At 35.5% G+C, this 22,341-nt stretch overlaps 1 protein-coding gene across 1 annotated transcript in view; it reads left to right on the top strand.

Annotated features, from left to right (window-relative positions):
* RTTN (rotatin) overlaps positions 1–22,341 on the top strand; it is a gene marked incomplete at both ends in the record, with an annotated part of 86,762 nt that overhangs the window by 24,469 nt on the left and 39,952 nt on the right. The window contains 16 exons of the mRNA XM_084279810.1: positions 571–687; positions 2,508–2,647; positions 2,868–3,039; positions 4,142–4,241; positions 5,937–6,025; positions 7,608–7,725; positions 8,001–8,094; positions 8,880–8,948; positions 9,166–9,354; positions 10,409–10,648; positions 11,770–11,914; positions 13,851–14,005; positions 15,587–15,806; positions 18,335–18,463; positions 20,084–20,191; positions 20,800–20,958. Of these exons, the coding sequence (XP_084135936.1) occupies positions 571–687; positions 2,508–2,647; positions 2,868–3,039; positions 4,142–4,241; positions 5,937–6,025; positions 7,608–7,725; positions 8,001–8,094; positions 8,880–8,948; positions 9,166–9,354; positions 10,409–10,648; positions 11,770–11,914; positions 13,851–14,005; positions 15,587–15,806; positions 18,335–18,463; positions 20,084–20,191; positions 20,800–20,958 (2,244 nt within the window). The remainder of the gene's footprint in view (positions 1–570; positions 688–2,507; positions 2,648–2,867; positions 3,040–4,141; positions 4,242–5,936; positions 6,026–7,607; positions 7,726–8,000; positions 8,095–8,879; positions 8,949–9,165; positions 9,355–10,408; positions 10,649–11,769; positions 11,915–13,850; positions 14,006–15,586; positions 15,807–18,334; positions 18,464–20,083; positions 20,192–20,799; positions 20,959–22,341) is intronic.

Raw genomic sequence — 22,341 nt, 5'->3', positions numbered from 1 at the left:
ATATAGCATACATTAATATAGAATAAGTGCTGTATCATAAGGTATTTTCCTTTTTGATAAAGAACTTCAGATGAATTAATGTACAGTTTGAAATATTTGACAGCCTTCTTAGTATGTCTGTTTGTCTCAAGAAAGTGAAGAGACTTTAGGTCTCTTTCCCCCCACCCCCGTCTTCAGAAGCATGTCACGAAAGTCTGGGAGTGAAATGCCCCAGAAACTTCAGGTCAGGAAAGAAAAGAAACAGAATTTATTTCCCTGTAGGATTGAGGGACCAATAGATGTATGAGTTAAAGTATTGATTTATTTTGTTTCAGAAAAGACAACATGGAGCTGTAAGGGAAAAATGATTGTGTGCTATTTAGGCAGAACTATTTGTGTTCTATCTGAGAGGATTTTCTAGCAACTTAATGTTTAGTGTGATTGACAATTTAAAAGTAGCATTCTGCAATGACAATATTTTGTCTCTAGATTCTTTCTCTTTGAGATGTTTAAGTATAACATTTCCATTTACAGCATTGAAAAACTGACCTAGATACATGAGTGATTGGGTTTTTTGTTGTTGTTGAGCAGGTGAACTCTACAGCCAAGGCCATTCTGCTGTATCTATTGCAGGGACGATTAGTCATGGCAGTATCAACTTGGAATAAGTTTATGGAGGCCCTCTGTCCTGTCCTTCCTGTGTTACAGGTACTTCTAAGTGCTAGAATCTGAATTTGATGTGTGAAATAATGTAAACAGATAGATACACTGTCAGGTTAAGCATCAAACAGAATATTCAGCTAAGTGAGAGGTGAGAATAGATTAATGCACCTACAGAATTGTTACGTCAGATGTCAAATGGAGAAATATTTTATCGGGTTCCTAATGCCAGTCAAAGTTACTGCTTTGAATTTGTTGATAAATTTTAGTCTGGTATTGCTAGAATGTAAAACTTAGAAATGTAGTAGAAATTGGCAAGTGTTCACTAGGATTTAAATGGTTTGAAGATTTGAGTAGATGATCCAAGTACAGATGAAAACACTGCATGCTTGTAGAAGTTAATTTAAATGTCCCTCCGTATCTTAAATTTGAAAATTCTAAGTCCTTTGTAACGCTTACATGTAGTTCTCTGATCTTGTATGCACTCAATAAATAGATGCAGGCTGTATTTTTTGGTATGTTTTGATGTTTGTTTTTTTTGTTTGTTTCCAATATTACAGAAGCAGTGTTAGACTTAAACCTTATCTTCATGTCTGTAATAACGTGTAAATTTCTTTCCATTATCTTTACTCTTGCCTTGATGGAATGGGAAATTTTGCCTTTATTAGTCTGATTTTCAGCCTAATTGCTCTATCCAATTTCTTACTGTTTTTTTTTTCTAATGCTAGAAATGTCTCTTCTATGATCTGCTACAGTCTTCCACAGTAGATATTTTACTGCACTTATCTGATAATTGTTTCTCCTGTCGTCTGTATTTTGCCTTATTTCTGACTCTTCTTTAACTTAACTAATAAATCCAATGCTTTTTGTCTTTTTTTCTACAAAAATATCACTCTTGATAATTATCCCCACACACTACTATATACTAATTTGTTGCCTGCACCTCTGTTTACTATAAACTGAAAAAACTGTTTGTGCAACTTAAGCCCTTACATAAACTGCCCAAAAATCAAGGCATAACTGGGGATAAATTGCAGACAAGATGGGCTGTGAAATAGAAAGTTCAGAGAGAAAAATATGCAGAGGAAATACAATGAAAACTTAAAAGTGGTGGGAGAAAAAGGTTATCTCAGAGCTTTCTCATCCATGTCAGTTTCTTTGTGTAACCCACATATGTAACTTCCGTTGATATTCAAGATTAAATAGATGGGAGTTTAATACAAGCTGTAGGCTAAACATGTGACAGAACTTATCCCTGCTCACAGTTTTGAGAGTAGAATTTTCCTCTGTAGCCTGAAGTGGCTGCGTACAATAGACACTTGAGCAGAGCATACCAGAGGCCTCCATTTGCCCAGTGCCTGTTAAACACCTTGTATTTTACTCTACTGTTTAAATGTTTGCAGTGTCATTACTTGATGTAACTGGTTCTGATTCATCTTGATTGTGGGTGAAAATGCTTTCAACTACATATCTGAAAATAGATAAAAGATAATGCTTTTAAGTCATTTTCTTGTAGGGACTGAATTTTTATTTCTTGAAAGCAGAGACTGGCCTTACAGAGACTCTTCATGTTAACAAGTTGAAGGGTAAAGCCTCAGGCCAAACTACCTCTGGGCCATGTAAAAACCTTTATTTTGATTTATATACAAGATCATTTATTATTTTTTAAAACTGTTTTTATGGGGGAATATTAATGTCCAGAAATAAAATGCTTTCTTAAAAGGCATTGTTTTTTGGGGGGGTTGGGATGTGTGAGTTGCTCTTTCCCCACCCTCTGTTCTTCCCTAAAAGCAGAATTACCTTGTTTCATTTGCTAAGTCAGTAAGTAGACTTTTTGAACTTTAAAATATTTTGTTTGCTTGGTTTAGGGTTATGCTGACACAAAAGATAAGCTGGGTAACTGTATCATCACTTTAAGTGAAACCACTTCTGAAAAGGGAGAGGGTGTTCTCCCTAGAACTGCTAGACTACGGGCTGCTCTGCGTCTTCTCTTTTCAAAAAGGCAGTTGTAAGTAATGTAGCATTCACCACATTTTCTAATGTTTACTCTAAAAAACCTGATTTATTACTATGCCATGGGTTGATTTGAAAGGTAGATCAATCAATACTGTGTTGAGTACATCCTCTCCCACTGTATTAATTTTCTAAATGCATTCATTTTAACTCTACAGCTAAAGTCTTCCAGTATGATGAATTTATTTATTTATTTAAATTGTTTGCCACTCCAGGGTTCGTTCTGTAGCACTTAAACATTTAACATTCCATCTTTTGAATGAAGAAGGGGCAAACCTGAAGCGCCCACATCTGCATGGTAGCACACTTTCCAGCATTTCAAACTCATTTATTATAGAAAGAGCTATTGAGCTAAAATTGGATGATAAAACAGAGTCAATATTTAAGGTGAGTAAATTCTCTCTAATGTTGTGTCATTGATCAGCTCTTCTACCTTTCTACCTGCCTAGTCACCGAAGTTAATCCCTTTCTGAAAGTGGCAGCGTTTCATAAATTGCCTTGCTTCATATAAAGAAATCTGTTGATATATACTTTCCATGTGAACTTAAACAGTAGTTTTTATGATGCCATATGCAACAATAAGAAAAGTACTCTTTTTTTTTTCACCTCTCTCTGTGCAGATAAGTTAACAGCAAGACTTAACTTGAGTACAAAGAGCACAGGCTTGCTCTGTTTAGAAGAATTTTACTGCTCAGGGGTAGAGTCTGCTTTTTTTTCACCTAGAGCTTCCCCTCCCCCAATGAATTTTTACTGAAACAAGCACAAATAATTTGTGATATGAAATATTTATAATATGAAATATTTTTAAACATACTACAAATTTATGTCTGTTTTCTTAATATTGCTGCTTCTGCTATGTAAAAAAACAAATTGCAAGTATTTGATCTATAGGAAAATTGGTATTGGTATTGCTTTTGGGTTTTGTGTTGGTTTATATTTTTTACCATCTCCATTCCATTCTCCTTTCTTTTATCCTCATTGCTTTCAGATGAACAATGTTAATCAAATGCTGAGATGCTTGCCTTATGAAAAATCTTATTCTGACCATTCACACTACTTTTGATTTATGTGCTTTCCCTACATCATTCAGAAAGTTAGGACCTGAAATTTGTGTGGATATGTAGGATTACTTCAGTTTCTCTAACCCTATTGCTATTAAAAAGTCAGTCCTCTTTGCAGGCTTAGAAGTATATTCTGGCATTTCTGTGTGGTGGTGAGCTTTCTGTAGTCCTGTACAAATTAAGCACTATTTGTTGGAAGTCTGCCTCTGTTGTGCACTAGAAACTATTGTCGTTACATTCCATAGGTAATATTGCAAGAATATAACCTAATCCTTTCTTATTACATACATGTGGAATCTAATCAACTGCATCCTAATAAGCAAGCAATTTAGATATTTTTATTTTCTACTTTCATATAGGAAATTTGGCTGGTTACCTTGTTTCATAATAGTGTACTGGATGTAAATCTAATAAAGTTTTACTTTTAGGTAGAAACTGTTGAAAAGCTCTATGACATCTTGACTTCTGATGCTGTTGACCTAGTTTTACGGAAGTCTGCAGCTGAGCAGCTGGCTATCATTATGGAAGGTAACATTATTCAGGAAATTCGTATTTGTGTACTGATCGTTGTGTGAGCTGGCAGTTTCGCTCAGTTTTCTCTGTTTCTGCTCCTCTTCAATTTTTATCTATATTTTTACACCAGAAATTTAACAATGTTGTGCATAATCTACCAATTCAAATTAAAAAAAAAAAGCTATTTATTCTTTTTGCACTCAAGTATAAGAAATAGTGGACTTACTATTTAATGGTTCCCTTGGACAATAGAAGAATAAGCTGAAATCTATAAGCCCTGCAAGAGCTTTTTATCTGCTTTTTTTTATTTTTTAAATGTTTGTCAATTTTTTGACCTGTCTCAGAACTGATGGAGCTTCAGATTTTTTCTATAGCTAATTCTGGTACTCAGTCTTGAGTGAGGGACATGATAGTCAATATAAATATATATATATATATATATATATATTTGTTTTTTTCTTGGCAGTGTTGTACGTTAATTCGAAAAACTTATTTTTAGATTGCATAGGCTACCTAAAGGCTTTTAATACTTAGTGAAGGATTTTTTCTATCATCCTGAATTTTTTCCTTAATTTTGAGTTAACTGCAGTTACTAATTGGGCTAAAATGGATTGAAATGTCATTTGAATGAGAGTTCAGTAAATTGAAGCAACGCTTCCATGACTATACCCTCTTTCAATATCAAGAGTTAGACTCCCTGTGGTATTTCATCTAATGCATTTGCAGGGAAAATGTTCCTTCTTTTCTCTTTATGATCGGTCACTTAAATCATAACTTTATATCATAGGTGGTTTTTATTTTTATAATGTGTTGCTCCCATGGGGAAAAATTATGAATTGTGATAAAGAGGATCTGATCGAATTAAGATGCAAGTAAGAAATCTTGCATGGAGCATTATTTGACTTGGTGCAGGATCATAACTAGAGTTTTAAAACCTGGATGTTTTTATTCTACCTACTCAAACTCTGATTCAAGTATGTTTTCTTTAAAGAACTCAAATCCTAATGATAGAACATAAGTTTTTCACCATGGGAAGGTGAGGTACAAGATAATATCAACATTTTCTTCTTGTCAGAAAAATTGTCACAGAAATGAGGAAATGTCTACTTTGTCTTCTAAAATACATTTAGTTATCGCTGCTGTAGTTTTCAGATGTCAGAAGATAATGTGAGGAAAAAATGTTGCCATATCAGGGCAAATTGCAGATGAATGACCAATTTATAATTACTTACAAAAAACCCCAACAAACCCTTCAAAACACCAGACCCAACCAACCCAAATGACATGGCTTTTCTTGTTGTTGAATATTCTTAAACCAGATGCCCTGAAGGATGAGATCAGTGGAAAGCACTCTCATGGTGATTGAGCTTTTGTAGACACCAGTATTGGTTCTGTATTAAGCTGTTGAATACTTTTAAAATACAAGTGAAATCCTCATTTGGCTGAGATTGAGTTGCACATTGCAAATGTGGAACAAAGTTCTTATGGAATGTTATGTAAGATGTTTAAGTTTCTACTGTTCAAGAGGCTGCTGTAGTTAGATAACAGGACTTGTGGTGTCTTGCCTTAGTACACCTAGAGTTGTACTTGTTGATTGGCAGTTTTGGAAACTTGTTCTCAACAGCAAATATTTGTCATCCTGCAGAGATAAGTTGAATATTAAATTGGTGCAGAACCAGTGATTCTTGCTATGTTTTGTTTTTACTACAGATATCAAAATGCATGGCATTGTGAAAAAGTTGGGTGTAATAGAAAAGATTTTGGCTTACCTTAATGAATGTGTACATGTGGATGGCAAGGTAAAACTATTGTTACAAGTTCTGCAAGAACAGCATGATAGTAGTGGAGTTAGCTTTTTTCTGCACTTAGTAATCTTTATGGATTAATTCTGCACAGAATATAAATGTTTGCTAACAACTGTAATTACAATATGTATTTTATTCCATTTTTTATAATGATAAGATCCTGTCAGTGAGAGAAGATTGGGGTAGCTACCTCTGAGAATAGTGTGTGATGTAGTTCAGAAATACATCAGAACTTCCTTGAAGCTTTCTCAGTAGAGGCAAAAGAAGATTTGTAAAAAGAAGAAAAAGTATTGTATTGTAGTACTTAATCTCTAAACTTTAGTCCTTAAGCAAATTCTAATTAAAAATGAGGTGTTATTGTAAACAGGAATGTACATTTCAGATTTAGTTACAAATACAAGTAATTTTCTGACCAGTGGAAGAATACCTTACTAGGGAGAATCTCAGGAGGTAACGTAATGTTCATAGTTGAGTTTATATTTGGTGTAGATGGCCGAGCTTCCTGGTGTTGTCTGAACACCAGTTCTGGGCTTCCTGGTATAAAAAAGACAGGGATCTCCTGGAGAGAGTCCAGAGAAGGGCTACGAAGATGGTTAAGGTCCTGGAGCATCTCCCCTATGAGGAAAGGCTGAGTGAGCTGGGACTGTTCAGCCTTGAGAAAAGAAGACTAAGGGGGGACCTTAGTAATGTTTAGAAATATCTTAAGTATGGGATGCAGGGGGAAATGGCCAGACCCTTTTCAGTGGACTGTGGAGACAGGACAAGTTCTGCGCCAACATGTGGAAGAACTTTTTCACAGTGAGGGTGACAGAGCCCTGGCACAGGCTGCCCAGGGGGGTTGTGGAGTCTCCTTCGCTGCAGATATTCAAGACCCGTCTGGATGCCGACCTGTGCAATATGAGCTAGGGAGCTGCTTTGGCAGGGGGGTTGGACCTGATGATCTCTTGAGGTCCCTTCCAACCCCTGTGATTCTGTGAAACTGATGCTTGATTTTTTTTTTTTTTTTTAAATTAATTGTTTGAAATCATTTTGTGAGATATTATTTAGGCTTTAAGTTACTCAGTATCACTTCACTGGATAACTATTTGCATATTTTTGTCCATCTGCTTATACATGAACTTTTAGCAAGCTGTTTTCCCTTTTTAGGTTTCCTGATTTGAAAGATTGGGACCAGAAAATGAATGGGATACAATAAGTTATTTGCATTAAAATAAAAAAAAATATAAAATGTGTAAGCTCATATGGTTGTAAATATTTGGGGATTTTTTTTTTAAATCCTTCAGGTCACATATGTTTCTTAAAAATACATATTTTGGATGTTATAATATTATAATTGTGTTGTGATTATAGAGACTAATAAAATGACCATCAGTTACAATAAACTCAACGATGAATAAATATTTTCTAGTGAATATGCAGTTATCGTCTTGGTGAAACATGCTTGTCTAAATGTTCTAAGCTTCTCTACTCTAATGATAGGATATATCACTTCATAGCATGACAGTTTGTATTAAGCATCTCATAGTACATTATCCTAATTGTTGTCTGTATTTCATTTTCTTTCTCTGTTCTGCAGCTTATGGAATCCATGTTGTTACCATGTCTGACGCTCTTACGCAAACTTGTCTATGCTGATCCAGCTGTTCGTGTGTCCCTAGCTCAACAATCATCCTTGCTGCTTTTGCTCTTCAGAGGTAAGGATTCTGTTTTGACTTTAATATGTGTATGGAAAGACAGTGTGTGAAATAGGGTCAGATGTTTATCTAAAAGCCTTCTTAAGAACCCTGGATAGCTTCAGACTTTTTAATATTTAAAAGAGAAATGGTCGTGTGTTAGTGTTACCTGTGGTGTTGAAGATATTGGCAAAAATTACTGTGAAAATCAGTTGGTTTTTAACTAGTATCCTTCTGTGTATTGCTAAATGTCAATATTTTCTTAACACAGTTTTAAATATCTTTATTTTATTCAGTTTCCCTGATATTCCACAATGATCGTGCTGTTTTAACTGAAACTACAGTATTGCTTTGTCTTCTGTTGTTTGATGAAGTAGCAAGAACAGAAACGTGGTATGAAAAAACAGTTATTTAATGGCATACTCTCTAGTCAAAGTTTAAGGTTTTAATGAAAATAAGGTTTCTTTTGTTAGTTTTTTTTTTTTCTGATATATGTACACACAAAATTATGCCCCAGACTTTTATATAGCTGAAGTTACATGCCTGTAGGCCAAAGAAATTTATTTCAATATTTGGGTTGCATACTATATAGGTCTACAAAGCATATTTTTTCAGTATAAATACTTTGTACCTCAGTGTTAATTTAAAGTTTACTGTAATATTAAAAAGCCCTGATTGATCTGCAATCTTATCTTTTCCATAAATGGAAACTACACAAATCAAATAGCTATCTGTACGCATGGGGTTTTAACTCAGAATTCCTCTATTTACTCTGGCTTTTAATTATAGCAGTTGTCCTTAAAACAAGAGATGTCAGCTTATGATATTTATTACTTGAAATTTACATATACTCCACTGAAACACACTGAAAAGAAGTATAATGCTTGTTTTTTTCTCTAATAGAGAAAAGGAAACAGGCAAGGTCTTTAGGATATTTTCTTTAATGTAATTTTTACCTGCAGTACATCTTCAACAAGTATTCAGTACGTGTGTTATCTAAGAACTATCTTAATATTGCATAATCATGAAGAAACATTTATTAATACAAATTATTCATCAGTGGGTTACTAAAAAGTTAGAAAAAATACAGTTATAACTGAATAATAAAGTAATAAGTGTAGCATTAGTAGAAAACTGAAGTCTACAATAGGGATTTATTACTTAATCTTTTGCAGGGCTGATGGCATAACCATTAATGATACTGGCCTACCTGCCTTCAGTTTACCTGTTGCTGTTGTTAGAAGGTACGTGTGGGTTGTTTGAGGGTTTTTGTTTTGCTTGTTTTTACAGTTAACTTTGCTTCTTTCCATTTGTTGTCCTTCCTGAAGTATGGTTGGTTGGAGAATGAAGGGACATGTTAAATCTCAAGTTGTCTGTGTCTTTAAGCATGGTATTTTTTTCAAAGCTTTAATTTAAAAAACGAAGCAAGATTTTTTTTCTTTCTTCTTTGTTTCTTCTTAGATATCATCTCCCAGTCAAGATCACTGGTCATCATGTGGTTAGCCCTAATACTGTTGTGGTGCCACTGTCATCTGAGTGCTTGACTATGAAACCTGTCTCAGATATGCTTAAGATGGCTTGGAATCTGTCATGGTACCATGGGACTGAAAACGTATTGCAGCTGATAAATTATGAGAAGGAAGCAGAAACGTGAGCCATATTATCTTGATTTCAAATCCCAATATATTCCAGTTAAATGAGTGTTCCATCAAGTTAAAATAGGTTTTCAACTTTAAACAGCGGTTCAACTTTATACTGTCTTGAGAGTGCTGTCTTCATCCCAAGAGGTTGTAGATACGTTGTCACAGTTAATCTTTTACCTAAATTGCATTTATATGTGAAGACTAGAGCTTGAACCAGCTTTTATTGATTTTAAGACTCTTTTCACACAATTTTAAATGGGTTCTGTGACTTTTGTTCTTGTTGTCTGTGTGGGTTTTTTTAGGGAGCTGCCTTTTGTCCCTTTTATAATTGTGTTACTGTTCTCCTTCCTTAGAAATTTAAACTTTTAATAATAATTATTCTTTTTAATGGCAATGCTAAGACTTATGGTAGATAATGAAAAAAATTCCCTTTTCATCCTTTGGTTTAGCTCTTGATGAAGCATCGTTTCTCTCTGAGACTTTTGCATACAGAACTCGCTATCTCCTTGATTTAACAGGACTAAAATGCTTGTACCTATGTCCTATTGTCTTGACAATTTTTCAATTTTTGCTTGTGTCCTTTAAGGGTCATACAAGTTTTATTAATAAACAATGTGGTTCTGAGCCATTGGAAACATTGCAGTTATTGACTTGATAAATCATTTTATTTTAAGTTCCCTAAGGCAAAACCAAAGCAAGTACCTTAAAAAATAATAGGAAGATAGTATAGTCCCAATGGCCAACATTTACAGGGGTGTAAAGGAAAAGTTAATTACAAAAATTGTAAATAGCCCCTTTCAAGTAGCTTTCTGAGAGATGCCATTTTTTTGCAAGAACCCAAACAGCTCAGGATTTGGATGTGATAGGGTAGTTTGTTATTGTTTGGTTTCTTTTAAGGAGGGAGTGGGGGCGGAGGAGAAATGCTTCGTTAACAAAAGTAAATTTTCAGGTCAGTTTATGTTTTGTCTTCTCATTTGAACTGGGAAGTGAATGAGTCAACACTCACTGAAATATTTTGTAAAGATACTGGTTGTTAATAATTTTTTCTTATACCTTTTCAGATTTTTAGACTCGCTAAAGCTGTCCTCAGAAGACATTCTTATACTCAAAATAACTCACACAAACCGTGGACTTCGGGATTGTCTTAATTCAGTCATTCAGGCAGTATCTCACAGGGATGTTAGGAACGCTCTCACTAGGCTTAGTTTTTACATTCTGAATGACAGAATTGCATTAAAATCTAGTTCTGGGTTTTGTGGAACCACTTTGAAGAGCTTTGTTTGGCAAAAAGCAATAAACAGGTAAGCATATTGACTACAGAAATCCATTAAAGATTATGATGCTTAAATTTAAAATTTCCAAGTTTTCATATTTTCAAATTTATGAAATCGATTGTCCTTGCATCTCTGATTCTGATAGATATATAGATATGTTGCTCAAAAAGATGTGAGCCTTTCTCCCCACTTGGTATTGGTGAGGCTACGCCTGGATTGCTGTGTCCAGTTCTGGACCTTTCACTACAAGAGATGTGTGGGCATACTAGAGAGAGTCAAAGAAAGTACCATAATGGTAATGAAAGACTAGAGCATCTTCTCTGTGAGAAAAGGGTTAGGGCTGGTTAGTTTGGAGAAGAGAAGGGTCAGACAGGTCATCTTATCAAAGAAGATGGGAACCAAGCTGTTTCCAGTGTTGCCCAGTAACTGGACCAATGGCAGTGAGCACACACTGGAACACAGGAGGTTCCCTCTGAACATCAGAAACACTTCTTTATTGTGAAGGCTTCTAAGCAGTGACACAGATTGCCCCAAAAGGTTGCAGTGCCTCCATCCTTCGAAATACTCAAAAGCTGCCTGGACATGGTCGTGAGCAGCTGGCTGCAGGTGTCTCTCTCTGCGTGAGCAGGGTGGGTTAGACCAGGTGACTGCCAGAGACTTCCAGCCTCGATGATGTGATTCTGTAATTTACATACACAAAACCAGCAAAAATTAAGAGTGCTGTTATTTAAAATAAGGATTGTTTAAAATCTATAGGCAGGCTTTGCTATTATTAATTGCAAGTATTTAATAGCTAATTAGCTTTTTCCTTTCCTATTTGTGGCCTTCAGAATTTTCTACCTTTTTCTGTATACAATTCCATGTTTACTATATGTAAATACACTTTTTAATATACATAAAAATTTAATGTTTTAATAACACACCATAAATCTAGAATAGTATATAAATATAATAATCTTATACAGACTATTTAAATAGGATATCTGTAGCATAATTCCATATTCATTATATGTAAATATATTTAATATACCTATTTAATTTATATAGTTCCATGTTTGCAGGTGACTTGAGTCTTGTTAGGCTGAGATCTTAAACTCTCTTCTGATGTGTGACAAGTTTGAAAGTAAATATTTTTGTTTTCTTTGCAGATTTCTGCAAGTGCTTCCAGCTTCTGTGGAGGATGAGAAGCTTTTAGTAGATGTCTTAAGATTTTTAAACAAATTGCTTAGGGAGCAGAGATCAAGTTTAGAGTCAGACCATTTGAAATGGATCCTGAAATCATTGCTTAAAAATGTAAGAATATACCTAAGAAGTTAGCTGTAGACTGTAAGAAAAGATGTAACTCTAAACTGGTTGTCTGGGGTTTTTTTTGTTTATTTTTGTGTTTTGTTTTTTTTTTCTGGTGAGTTCCTCAAGGAAAATGACTTCTCAACAAAAGCAAGAACTAGCAGATGTTGTGGTGTTAATGTCTGCTGCGTTGTGGTCAGTGCTATTTTTTTAAAGTGTTTAGGGAATTTAAATTTAAACGAGTAAATTTTTCCTCCTTGTCATGAATTGTTTCTCTGAACTCAAATATTGTATTTGCCAAAAGCAAACATTCTACCTGTGTGTGCCTTGTGGTGATGTAGCTAGCTATGGTAATGTGGTTGCATGGAGTCATAACTATAGTTACCTGTCAGTAGCTCTATGCAGAGTTCTAGATGTACGTGTATGGTTATGTACGTATATGGTTAACTGTGTAACTGTATGCACATATGTGTGTGTATACATACACAGCTGTTGAAGCTGTGCTTAGCTGTGTAATGGGATATATATTATCTATATATCTGCTATCCTTTAACCCCAGGGGTATGCTTTGCACCACATACCTCCCTGTTCACTCTCCCTATGGCAGAATAGGGAAAAGAATTGGAAGAGTAAAAGTGAGAAAACTCGTGGGTTGAGATAAAGGCAGTTTAATAGGTAAGGCAAAAGCTGAGCCAAACCATAGCCTTATACTAGCTACTGTGAAGAAAACCAACTATGCCAGCTAAAAACAGCACAGTAACTTAAAGGATGACGTTCCAAACAGGTGTGAGGGAGCCTTCTGTTTGGCAAAGCAAAGTAAATGAACATTGTCTGTCTTGCATTAAGAACAAAAATTGAAAATTTGGACAGTAGTTTTTGCTTCTTTCAGTGTGTCTGTCACTATTTTTTGTTTGAAATGGTTATAATATGTCTAAGTAATGTTTTCATAAGCATGAAGAAGGCACTATATGAGTGTACAGTTCAGCTGCTGTAGTTAAAATGCATGTAAAATATTGAAATAATGTAATTTTTTTCTTTCCAGTTTCTCTAGACTCGTGCTTTTTTTTTTTGAGAATCATTCTATTCAGTACTCATCATTTAAGATGAATAAAATTGAAAAGTATAAAAGCAAATAGGAAATTAACATCATCAAGTAGCATAAAAACTCTTTTATTACATTTCTCTGAATATAATAATTCATCTTGCTGTCTAAAACCAACAGTTAACTGTCAAATATAAAACTGATGGCTGCCCTTTTAGAAGTTTGCAAAGTACTGTTCTGCACAAAGCAAGGGCATACTGCCTGCACACAAGATCACTCATGATCTTACAACAGCTACTGTATCTTCAGTGCAGCCTGTCTGCACTTGAAATTTCCCATGTTAAAATACAATCTAAACATTTAGGAAAAAAATGCAAGTAAGACTTCAATTAGTTATAGAGCTCAGGTACTTCAACTTATATGCCTGAGAATCCTGTAAAATTTTATAAGTATAGCCCATTCAATATATTAATATAAATTCTTTGTATAAAATGTCTTTCAAGCAATTGAGACATAGAAAATACATCTTGAACTAATATTTCTACAATCTGTTTCCTAGGTTTTGTGATCCAACTTTTTATTGCAGGTTATTGCTCTATATAACTTTGACTTTTCATGTATCACAGTATGCTGAATCAGGGCTTGATGCCAGGAGATTTTCAAAGCCTTAACAGTAGATTCTTTTATGCTATTTAGTAGATTCAAGTCATTGGTAAATACTGGAAATTTTTACCCTGCTTTTTCCAGAAATGCTTCTTAATAAAACAATCGTGGAATTTGTGATATGTAGTGTATGTATGTGATTTGCAAGCTCTCACCAGAAAAATGATGCTAGTGTGGGTATTAAAATAGGATTTAAACAATGCATTATAAGACTGTATTTTTATTCTTTTCTTTTAGAAGCCAAAATCCCTTTTGGACCTCCTGGTGCGACCAGAATCCCAAGTGCGGGGTGAAATAGATGAAGTACAGTCTGCTGTCAGGCAGCACCTGGATAAAGAGCTCATTTGTCTCTGTAACACGCTGTTGGTTTGCTCCATGTCGACGACTGACAGGTAGAGTGAAAATGGACCTGGCTGTGTCATTCTGATAGGGGATCATAATACCTGCTGCTGCTGTAGCTCAGTCACAAGTTGAATGGAATTACATCATGAGTCTATCATATTAAGATGTAAAAGTGAGTGTATTCCATTTGAAGTAAAGATCAACATTAGATAGGTCTCTTCACAGTAAAATAAGGAAAGTAACCTGGGAACTTGGAAGAGTATGTACTAGTGGTCATATTTTTTCAGCAAACATTGGAGGAAGAAGAAGATGGACTGTTTCTTTTCACTGCTGGAAATTTGCACAAGCCAAATATAGCTTGGTTGATATTGTAACTTTAATTTATAGCAAAATAAAGCATTGAAATATTTTAAATACCGACAAATGCTTATTTTCATAGAACTCCTTTTTGGCCTAATGCTGTGTATCAGTGCACATTGGTGGTTATTTAACACAGCTACTTCCAGCATGAAGTTCCAACCTTTTTTCTGTTAATCGAACACAATTGGGTATTTTTCCCAAGTTTTTAATATAGCATCTTCCCATACTAAATCTTTGTATTCAAAAAGATGCTAAAATTGCAGCTGAAGGTATTTGTTTCTTTAAGTGCCACAACATAATTGTTTGTAAATTTACTTTCAAAATGTACCTTCTTCATTCTTCCCACACAGTTATTAATTTTCTAAAAATGTTGACAGTTGGAAAAGGGAGGATTATAGAAATCCCTGTTCATTACAGCTTACATCCCTGTATTTTCTGTCTACTGAATTCTAGACTGACAGTATTTTGTAGGAAATATTTTAAAACTTGTGTGTGTCTTAAACCAGAACAAACATAAGCATAGTTACTAAGCTTCACTTGTTATGTTATCCATCTTCAATCTCTTGCTCTTTATTTAACATGCTCCTTTAATTATTAGAGTTACATCTCACTCATCCTTTTTGGGGGGGAGTAAGCAACCCTGTTACAACCAGATGCAATATTATGCTTTCAGAACCTGGGTGAAGCTAGGATTGTCAAATTCAATTCCATGTTACTTTTCTCATAAGGCAATAGAATCATAGAATCATAGAATGGCATGGGTTGGAAGGGACCCCAAGAATCATAGAGTTCCAACCCCACTGCCACAGGCAGGGACAGCAACCTCCAGGCCTGGATCTACACAAGGTTGCCCAGGGCCCCATCCAACCTGGCCTTGAACACTTCCAGGGATGGGGCATCCACCACCTCTCTGGGCAGCCTGTTCCAGCACCTCACCACTCTCTCTGTAAAAAACTTCCCCCTAATATCTAATCTAAACCTTCCCTCCTTTAGTTCTAATCCATTCCCCCTTGTCCTGCCATTATATACCCTTTTAAAAAGTTGAATTCCCTCCTGCTTATAAGCTCCCTTCAGGTACTGGAAGGCTGTAATGAGGTCCCCCTGCAGCCTTCTCTTCTCCAGGCTGAACAAGCCCAGCTCCCCCAGCCTCTCTTTGTAGGGGAGGTGCTACTAATTGAGATACTGCTCATCTATGAGTCTCAGTAAGAAGAACAAGGCATTCTCATAGCTTCAGTTTGACTTTTTTTTTTTCCTTTTTACAATTAAACCAGAGGGAGCTTGGAACTTGCTGGCTCTTTCAGAACTGAGCTGGCTCTGAAGCTGCTACAGTGCCTAAAGCTAACAGATGCACCACATTTTTATGGGCTTCCTTCACTGGAGAGAACATTACGAGGAATGGTTCATGTTACTGCACTTCCAGACTGGAGTACCTATTCTGCTGCAGTTGAACCTGTTACACTTTGTAAGAAATATTTAACAGGTCTCCTTGAGGTAGGTAGCTTATGACATAATTTAGCTTTGGGTTGCATGCTTGCGAAGAATGGTGTAACTAACAGCACTGTCATTTTCAGGATGTATGTCATCATTAGGAGTAAGTGTGGGAAAGATGCTTTTCTCTGCTAAGTAAATAGCAAAAATGTAGAGACTAGTTTAGTGATGTTGTAGTTTTACCTGTTAGGCAGCTAAAACAGCAATACATCTGTTTGCTCATTCCTTGTCCTCCCCACTGGGATTGGGGAGAAAGGTGGGTGGGGAGCAGGGAAGAAAAAACGTGGATTGAGATAAAAATAGTTTAATATGAAAAGAAGATAATAAAAAAATACAAGTGATGCTCAGCTAGCTTTCAAGCTGGACTGCCTCCCAGCCGACCTCCTAGTTATATGCAGAGCATAATGTCACATGGTGTTGAATATCCCTTTGGCTATTTGGGACCAGCTGTCCTGGCTGTGTTCCCTCACAGCTTCCTGGGTGTCCTTCACCTTCTTGTTGGCAGGGCAGTTTGAGAAGCTGAGAAGTCCTTGACTGCTTGGCAACACCTAACACCATCAGTGTGTTATCAACAGTGTTCTTATCCTAAATCCCAAATACATCACTATATCAGCTGCTAGAATGAGAATTAACTATCCCTCCCAAAACCAGGACTGTGTATCAGTTCTTGCGATGGTTGATTGTATTATGTGTGCCTTCATCCCTTATTTAAGAAGCAATATGAAGTGATGATTGTTTAAGTAAGATGAAAAACAGATTTTACTTTATTCTTAATAACTGAAACACTAAAGTAGAATCCAAGATACTCTCCCACAGGCAAAATCCATATGTCAAAAGGTGGTCAGGGGAACAATAACTAATTAGGCAGGTTATTAATGCAGGGAGAACAGAAAGAGATAATTCAAGATGCTGCAATTGTTGGGAAGCCAAAATTTCATTCTTGTTTTCAGTATTCTTATTTGTTTTCTAAGTCCATGGATGTGATAGTGTTCTAGATTTATGTGGATAGTTCGGGTGGAGAAGGGGGAGCTGCAGAGGTGGCTTCTGCAAGAAGCAGCCAGAAGCAACCTGCATGCTTGAGAGAGCAAACACCAGCCAGCTCAAGGCTGGCGTCGTTGCTGACCAAGGCCGAGCCCATCAGTGGTGGGCACAGCACCTCTGGGAATCATGTTTAAGAAGAAAAAAAAATGCACACAGATGCTTTCTGCAACCAGAGAAGGGAGTGAGAAGATGTAAGAAAGTGTGCAGACACCAAGGCCAGGGAAGGCGGGGAGGAAATCATGACTGAAGTGAAGTCTGCTATGAAAGAGGGGGTAGGGAGCGGTGCTTTAAGATCTGGTCGCACTTCTCATTATCCGACTCTGGTCTCACTGGGTGTGCAGTGCAGGGTCATAAATTCGTTTTCTTTCCTTTATTCTGTGTTGAGTCTATTTTGCCTGTGATGCTGATTGCGGGATGATCTCTCCCTGTCCTTATATCGACTCCTAAGCCTCTGAATATATATTTTCTCCCCTGTCCAGCTGAAAAGGGGAGTGATAGAGTGGCTTTGGTGGGCATCTGGCCTCCTGCCAGGGTCAAGCCACCACAGACAGCAATTACTTTTTACTCCTATAATAATATCATTTGAAAGCTCCAGTATTCTTAAAACTGTAGGAAAAGTATAGATCTGGATTTCTGAGTGTTGTATGTTTTTTTAGTAAGGTAGGTACATTTAGAAGTTCTTTTTTAGTTTCAAATACTAAAATTTGTTGCATTGGTAGAGGTTTGAAAAAGTTTTAAAGTAGTTTTAATTAATTTGTGATCCTGAATTACATAAATAACAACTAGATAAGTGTCAAGAAAGTTTGTAGATAGATGATAATTGTATTTGTGCTTGTAAAAAAAATATAGTCTTTTAGGGAAAACTGTAACTTGTCAAGATTTCTCAAGTAGAAGTAAATAAGTGAGAGCTATTTGATTAAGCGAGTTCTGCAGTTTGAAATCTAGACTAAAAATTATACCAAGGTTATAGATGTTGTCATGTGAAAGAAAGATGATTACTGGAATAAATTATAATAAACTATCAAATTAGCTGGTAATATGGAAGAAAAGACACTATATTTTTAATTCCATACGAAGCATAAAAAACTGAGTACATGTCCTGGTTTGGGCTAGGACAGAGTTAATTTTCACAAGGAGCCAGCACAGGTGAGCCAAGCTGGCCAAAGCTGTACCATGACAGTACAATAAATGAACTATTTCTATCAAAATCAAACTTTTAGGCTTCTATTCAATATCATGCTTATTATTAAGCACCACTGAAGTTTTCATTTGAAGAAGTAAATAAAAAGCACTGAACTCGAGATGGTTTCCTGTGTGGTTAAACCTCTGATGACCAAATTGATTAATAAATAAGTTTTAAAAATTCAGCTAAAAATCTTCCATCTTTTCATGAGCTTAAATTGTGAGTTTGTACAGTTATAAACCAGTTGGTTCTCTACCTGTAGACTGCTTAACTAAAGTGACCATGAACTTGTACCATGAACTCCTAGGTCATCTCATCATTTTATGTTGAATGGGGAGGAAACGCCATGTCTTTCATGGGAAAAGGTGTTACAAAAAGCACAGTTCTTTGCTTGCTTCATTTATCTCATGAGATGATAGCTCAAGCCAAGGATATGGTGAGTGAATTACAGTTGTCCTTATCTTGCCATTTGAGGGCTATGAGAGCTATATTTTTTACAGTTAAATAATGTATTTTGTATAATGTATAAATTGAATAATGAATTTTCATATGTGGTGGGGGAAGATATTTTAATTTAAAAAATCTAGTAATCACATTTGGTATATAATGTTAGATAAATGAATAGTGTATAATATACAAGAAAGCTAAAGACTCATTACTGAAGTAATTCTGCAAATATTTTTATGCATTTTGAAAGGCCTTCTTTTAGAATAAGGTGTAATTTTCTTTTTATATAAAAGGGAGATATCGGGATTTTATGTAGAAGTAAGGAATTTAAGGATCTGTAACAGTATTATTTCTTCAGTCTTGTATAGATAGCAGGCTTTCTAGCATGTATTTACTCAGGCATACATGTTCGCCTTTGTCCTGAAGCACTTAAAGCAAATTCAACAATTTAGTATAACCATTTTGGAGAATGAAAATCCACTCTCGTTAATGTCTGTTAATATCTTGATCATATCAATATGATCAAGTACAGGTGTGACTAGAAATAGCAGTATAGCTGTTTCTCCAAATTCCAGATGTCTGTTTCTTCAGTCTGGTACTCTTCCTTCGAGGTGTTCAGTGCTGACAAAGTTTATTAAAATTGCAATTGAGTTCATACAGATGGTCAGAAGTTACTTAGCAGTGTTCATAGGAGTGCAGGAGAAATAGAACATATAGTGGACTAGAAATGCTGCATTGTTTTGTTTGTGATGCTATAATTTCATTGGTCTTGCTTCTCTGAACTCTGTTTCATATTTCATTTTGTATTTTAATGCTCTCCCTCCCCAAATTCAAAGATTGTAAAACACTGTGCTTTTAAATTATGAATTAATGAATTATATAGCGTGTATTAATATTGTGTGTATTGAGAAGATCCATGCAAAATACACTACTCCAAATAAAACATCAATCACTTACTGTGTAGAAAAATACACAGGACTAAGATGGTCAGCAGGCACATACCTGAAATTTAGGTATCATGATTCATTATAAGCTTAATGCACTGTTCATACAGTGCCATGGTTAAACAGACCACCTTGCAGGTTTGGGGTTTCCTTAACTTGAACTAAAGAAATTAGAAGTTGAATATGATTTCATGCAATCTGCAGCTAAATAGAATGTGGTGGTCGGCAGGACCAACCTTAATCATGTGGTAGGTGCAGGAAGAAAAAGAATTGATTCTGATCAAAGAAATAATTGTATGTTCTTATTTGCTAATTTTCTGCACATGTATAATAGAGAAGACAGATAATGTTAATAGTAAGGAAAAATAAAAACTGTAAGGACTAAATTTTGAATGGAAATAACTACCTTAGTATTTCAAGTAAAATATGTAGTCTCTCTTCTAATTCTGTGAAGATGAGACAAATTTAATTTTACTCAGTTGAAGTCAGCAGGTTAAATACATGTTTATAGCGACAGAATCAAAATCTTTTTTTCTGGAACATCTGTGTTGTGTGCATTTAAAATGTTTTACTATGTAATTGGTAGCTCAGGCTGTTGGTAGACTGGCATGGTGTTGAAAGATTTATAAAATAATTTCTTAAGTTATTTTCTGTTTTCTAATCAGGACTGGATATCTCTTTGGTCTTTGCCTTATGATAACAGTGAAGAACAAGTTCTTTCTCATCTAGGTCTGGCGTGGCTTGTTCCTTTATGGGTAGATAGAGACCCTGAGGTTAGTTAATGCAATCCGATATCTTATTTTCACCCTTAAGTATTTACAGAAGATGTCGCATTAATTTATTTAGTACTGAAACTACCTCTTTCTACTATTTAAAACATTATATCCTAAGTAAAAGTAATGATAAAGTAGGGAGAATGTTTTCTTATAACCATCTTCTGAGAAATCTTTCTCTACATCTTCAGTCTTCTTTGCTTTCATTTGTTACTCATGACAATATTTTATAGGCAGTTACTTGCTGTTACTCAGGTACAAAGCAGAAATACTTAAATGAACTAGAAATTTAGAGCAAATGTATGTGATACAAATATGTTGAATTACATGAGTTTGCTAAATGGAATAATTTTTAAGTGGTAAAATGTGAAGAATATTTAAATTATCATAGTATTTTTAAGTTTTTAAAAATCTGCGTTGTTACTTCTGTCATTTCTACATACACAGTTGTGATTATGAATATAGAGCCAGAGAAATATAAGAAGTTGTCACTTTTTAAATTATTCCATTACACTCCAGATTCAGTTGTTTCAACTTAATCATTGAAAAAAAATGTGTTGCTCATTACTGTAAGAAACATCACAGTGTATTGTGCTTATGTATACTAGGTCAGATTTACAGCTCTTGGAATAGGATCAGCTCTTACATCTCTGGAAGTAGGATGTATTGCTTTAGCAGAAAGTTGCCAGAACATTTCAGGAGGTCTGTGGGGAACGGTGATAAACATCCTTCTGGACCAGTCTGAATGTAGCATGGTACGCAGGGAGGTATGTTTCTTATGTCATTCTGCTGTAACAGATTGTCAAGGCTTTTTTCATTAAGGTGTTTTTAATTTTTATTCTATCTATCTGTTCTCTGATGCTGCGAAAGACCTGCTGCTTTGTTAGTTAAATACTACCTAACTAAAATAAATGTTTAGCTTTTTATTTTGAATTGCTCAAGAAGCAACAAATATAGATGATTAATGTAAAAGTAGAAATCATATAAATGGTGCAGGTGAACACACAAAAACTCCTAAGGCTTATGAGGCAGACAAATAGCTTACTAAAGCATAACAAATTAGCTCAGATTTTAATGGCTCCTGTGTTCCATTTATGAAAACTTTGGTGCAAACTCATCACTCCATTTGTAGTAAATATCTCTTCATTGCAGATATGAAGTCCTTTTGAAGTAATCTAAATTGCCTAGGCACTACGGTTTATTAGTGAGAACCAAAAGTTTGCTGTATAATACTGTATTTAATCTTTGTGCGTGTTTTTGCAACCTTTTATCAATTCTAGTTCTACGATTTTTTTTTCTTGTTTTCCTATGACTGAGAAAGAACAACTGTGACAAATAGTGGGTTAGTTACTTCCCAACTATGTTGCTACAACTAATTACATATTCCAAAGTTACAGTTTAGATTTTTTGTGCAAATTGGTTCTGAGAATGTGTGCTTCATGGTTCTAACTTCAAAATAATTTTATTAGTTTCTTTAGAGTCAAATTACTGACAAAAGATTGACAAAATATAAAAAAAGTTTCATTCCACCCACATGTACATGTATAATAAATTTGAAAAACACATGCCATCTATTTAGAAGGGAAAATATGGAACATATATGTCTGTGTCCAAATTATTTTATAATAATTAAAAAAAAGAAGTACATGAGGACAATTGAATGAAAGGTCATGAACAGTTACCTAGGTTTTCATAGAATCGTAGAATCACAGAATGGTTTAGGTTGGAAAAGTCCTTAAAGCCCATCCAGTTTCAACCCCGCAGCCATGGGCAGGGGCACCTTCCATTAGACCAGGCTGTCCAAAGCCCCATCCAAACTGGCCGTGAACACTGCCAGGGAGGGGGCAGCCACAGCTTCTCTGGGCAGCGTGTGCCAGTGCTGCACCACTCTCATAGGAAGGCCTTTTTTCCTCTTACCTGATCTAAATGTACCCTCTCTTAGTTTAAACCCACTGTGCCTTGTCCTGTCAATAATTGCCCTCATAAACAATCCCTCTCCAGTTTTCCCGTACTTCAGGTATTAGAATTGCTGTAAGGTTTCCCTGGAGCCTTCTGTTCTCCAGGCTGAACAAATCCAACTCTCTAAGCCTGTCTGCAGGAGAAAGAGATTCTCCTGTCCTCTGATCAACTTCGTTTCCCTCCTCTGCACT

Source organism: Gallinula chloropus, assembly GCF_964237585.1.
Source record: "Gallinula chloropus genome assembly, chromosome: 2".
Taxonomy (NCBI): domain Eukaryota; kingdom Metazoa; phylum Chordata; class Aves; order Gruiformes; family Rallidae; genus Gallinula; species Gallinula chloropus.
Note: the sequence above shows the minus strand (reverse complement) of the source record. Positions and strands in the feature narration are given on the sequence as shown.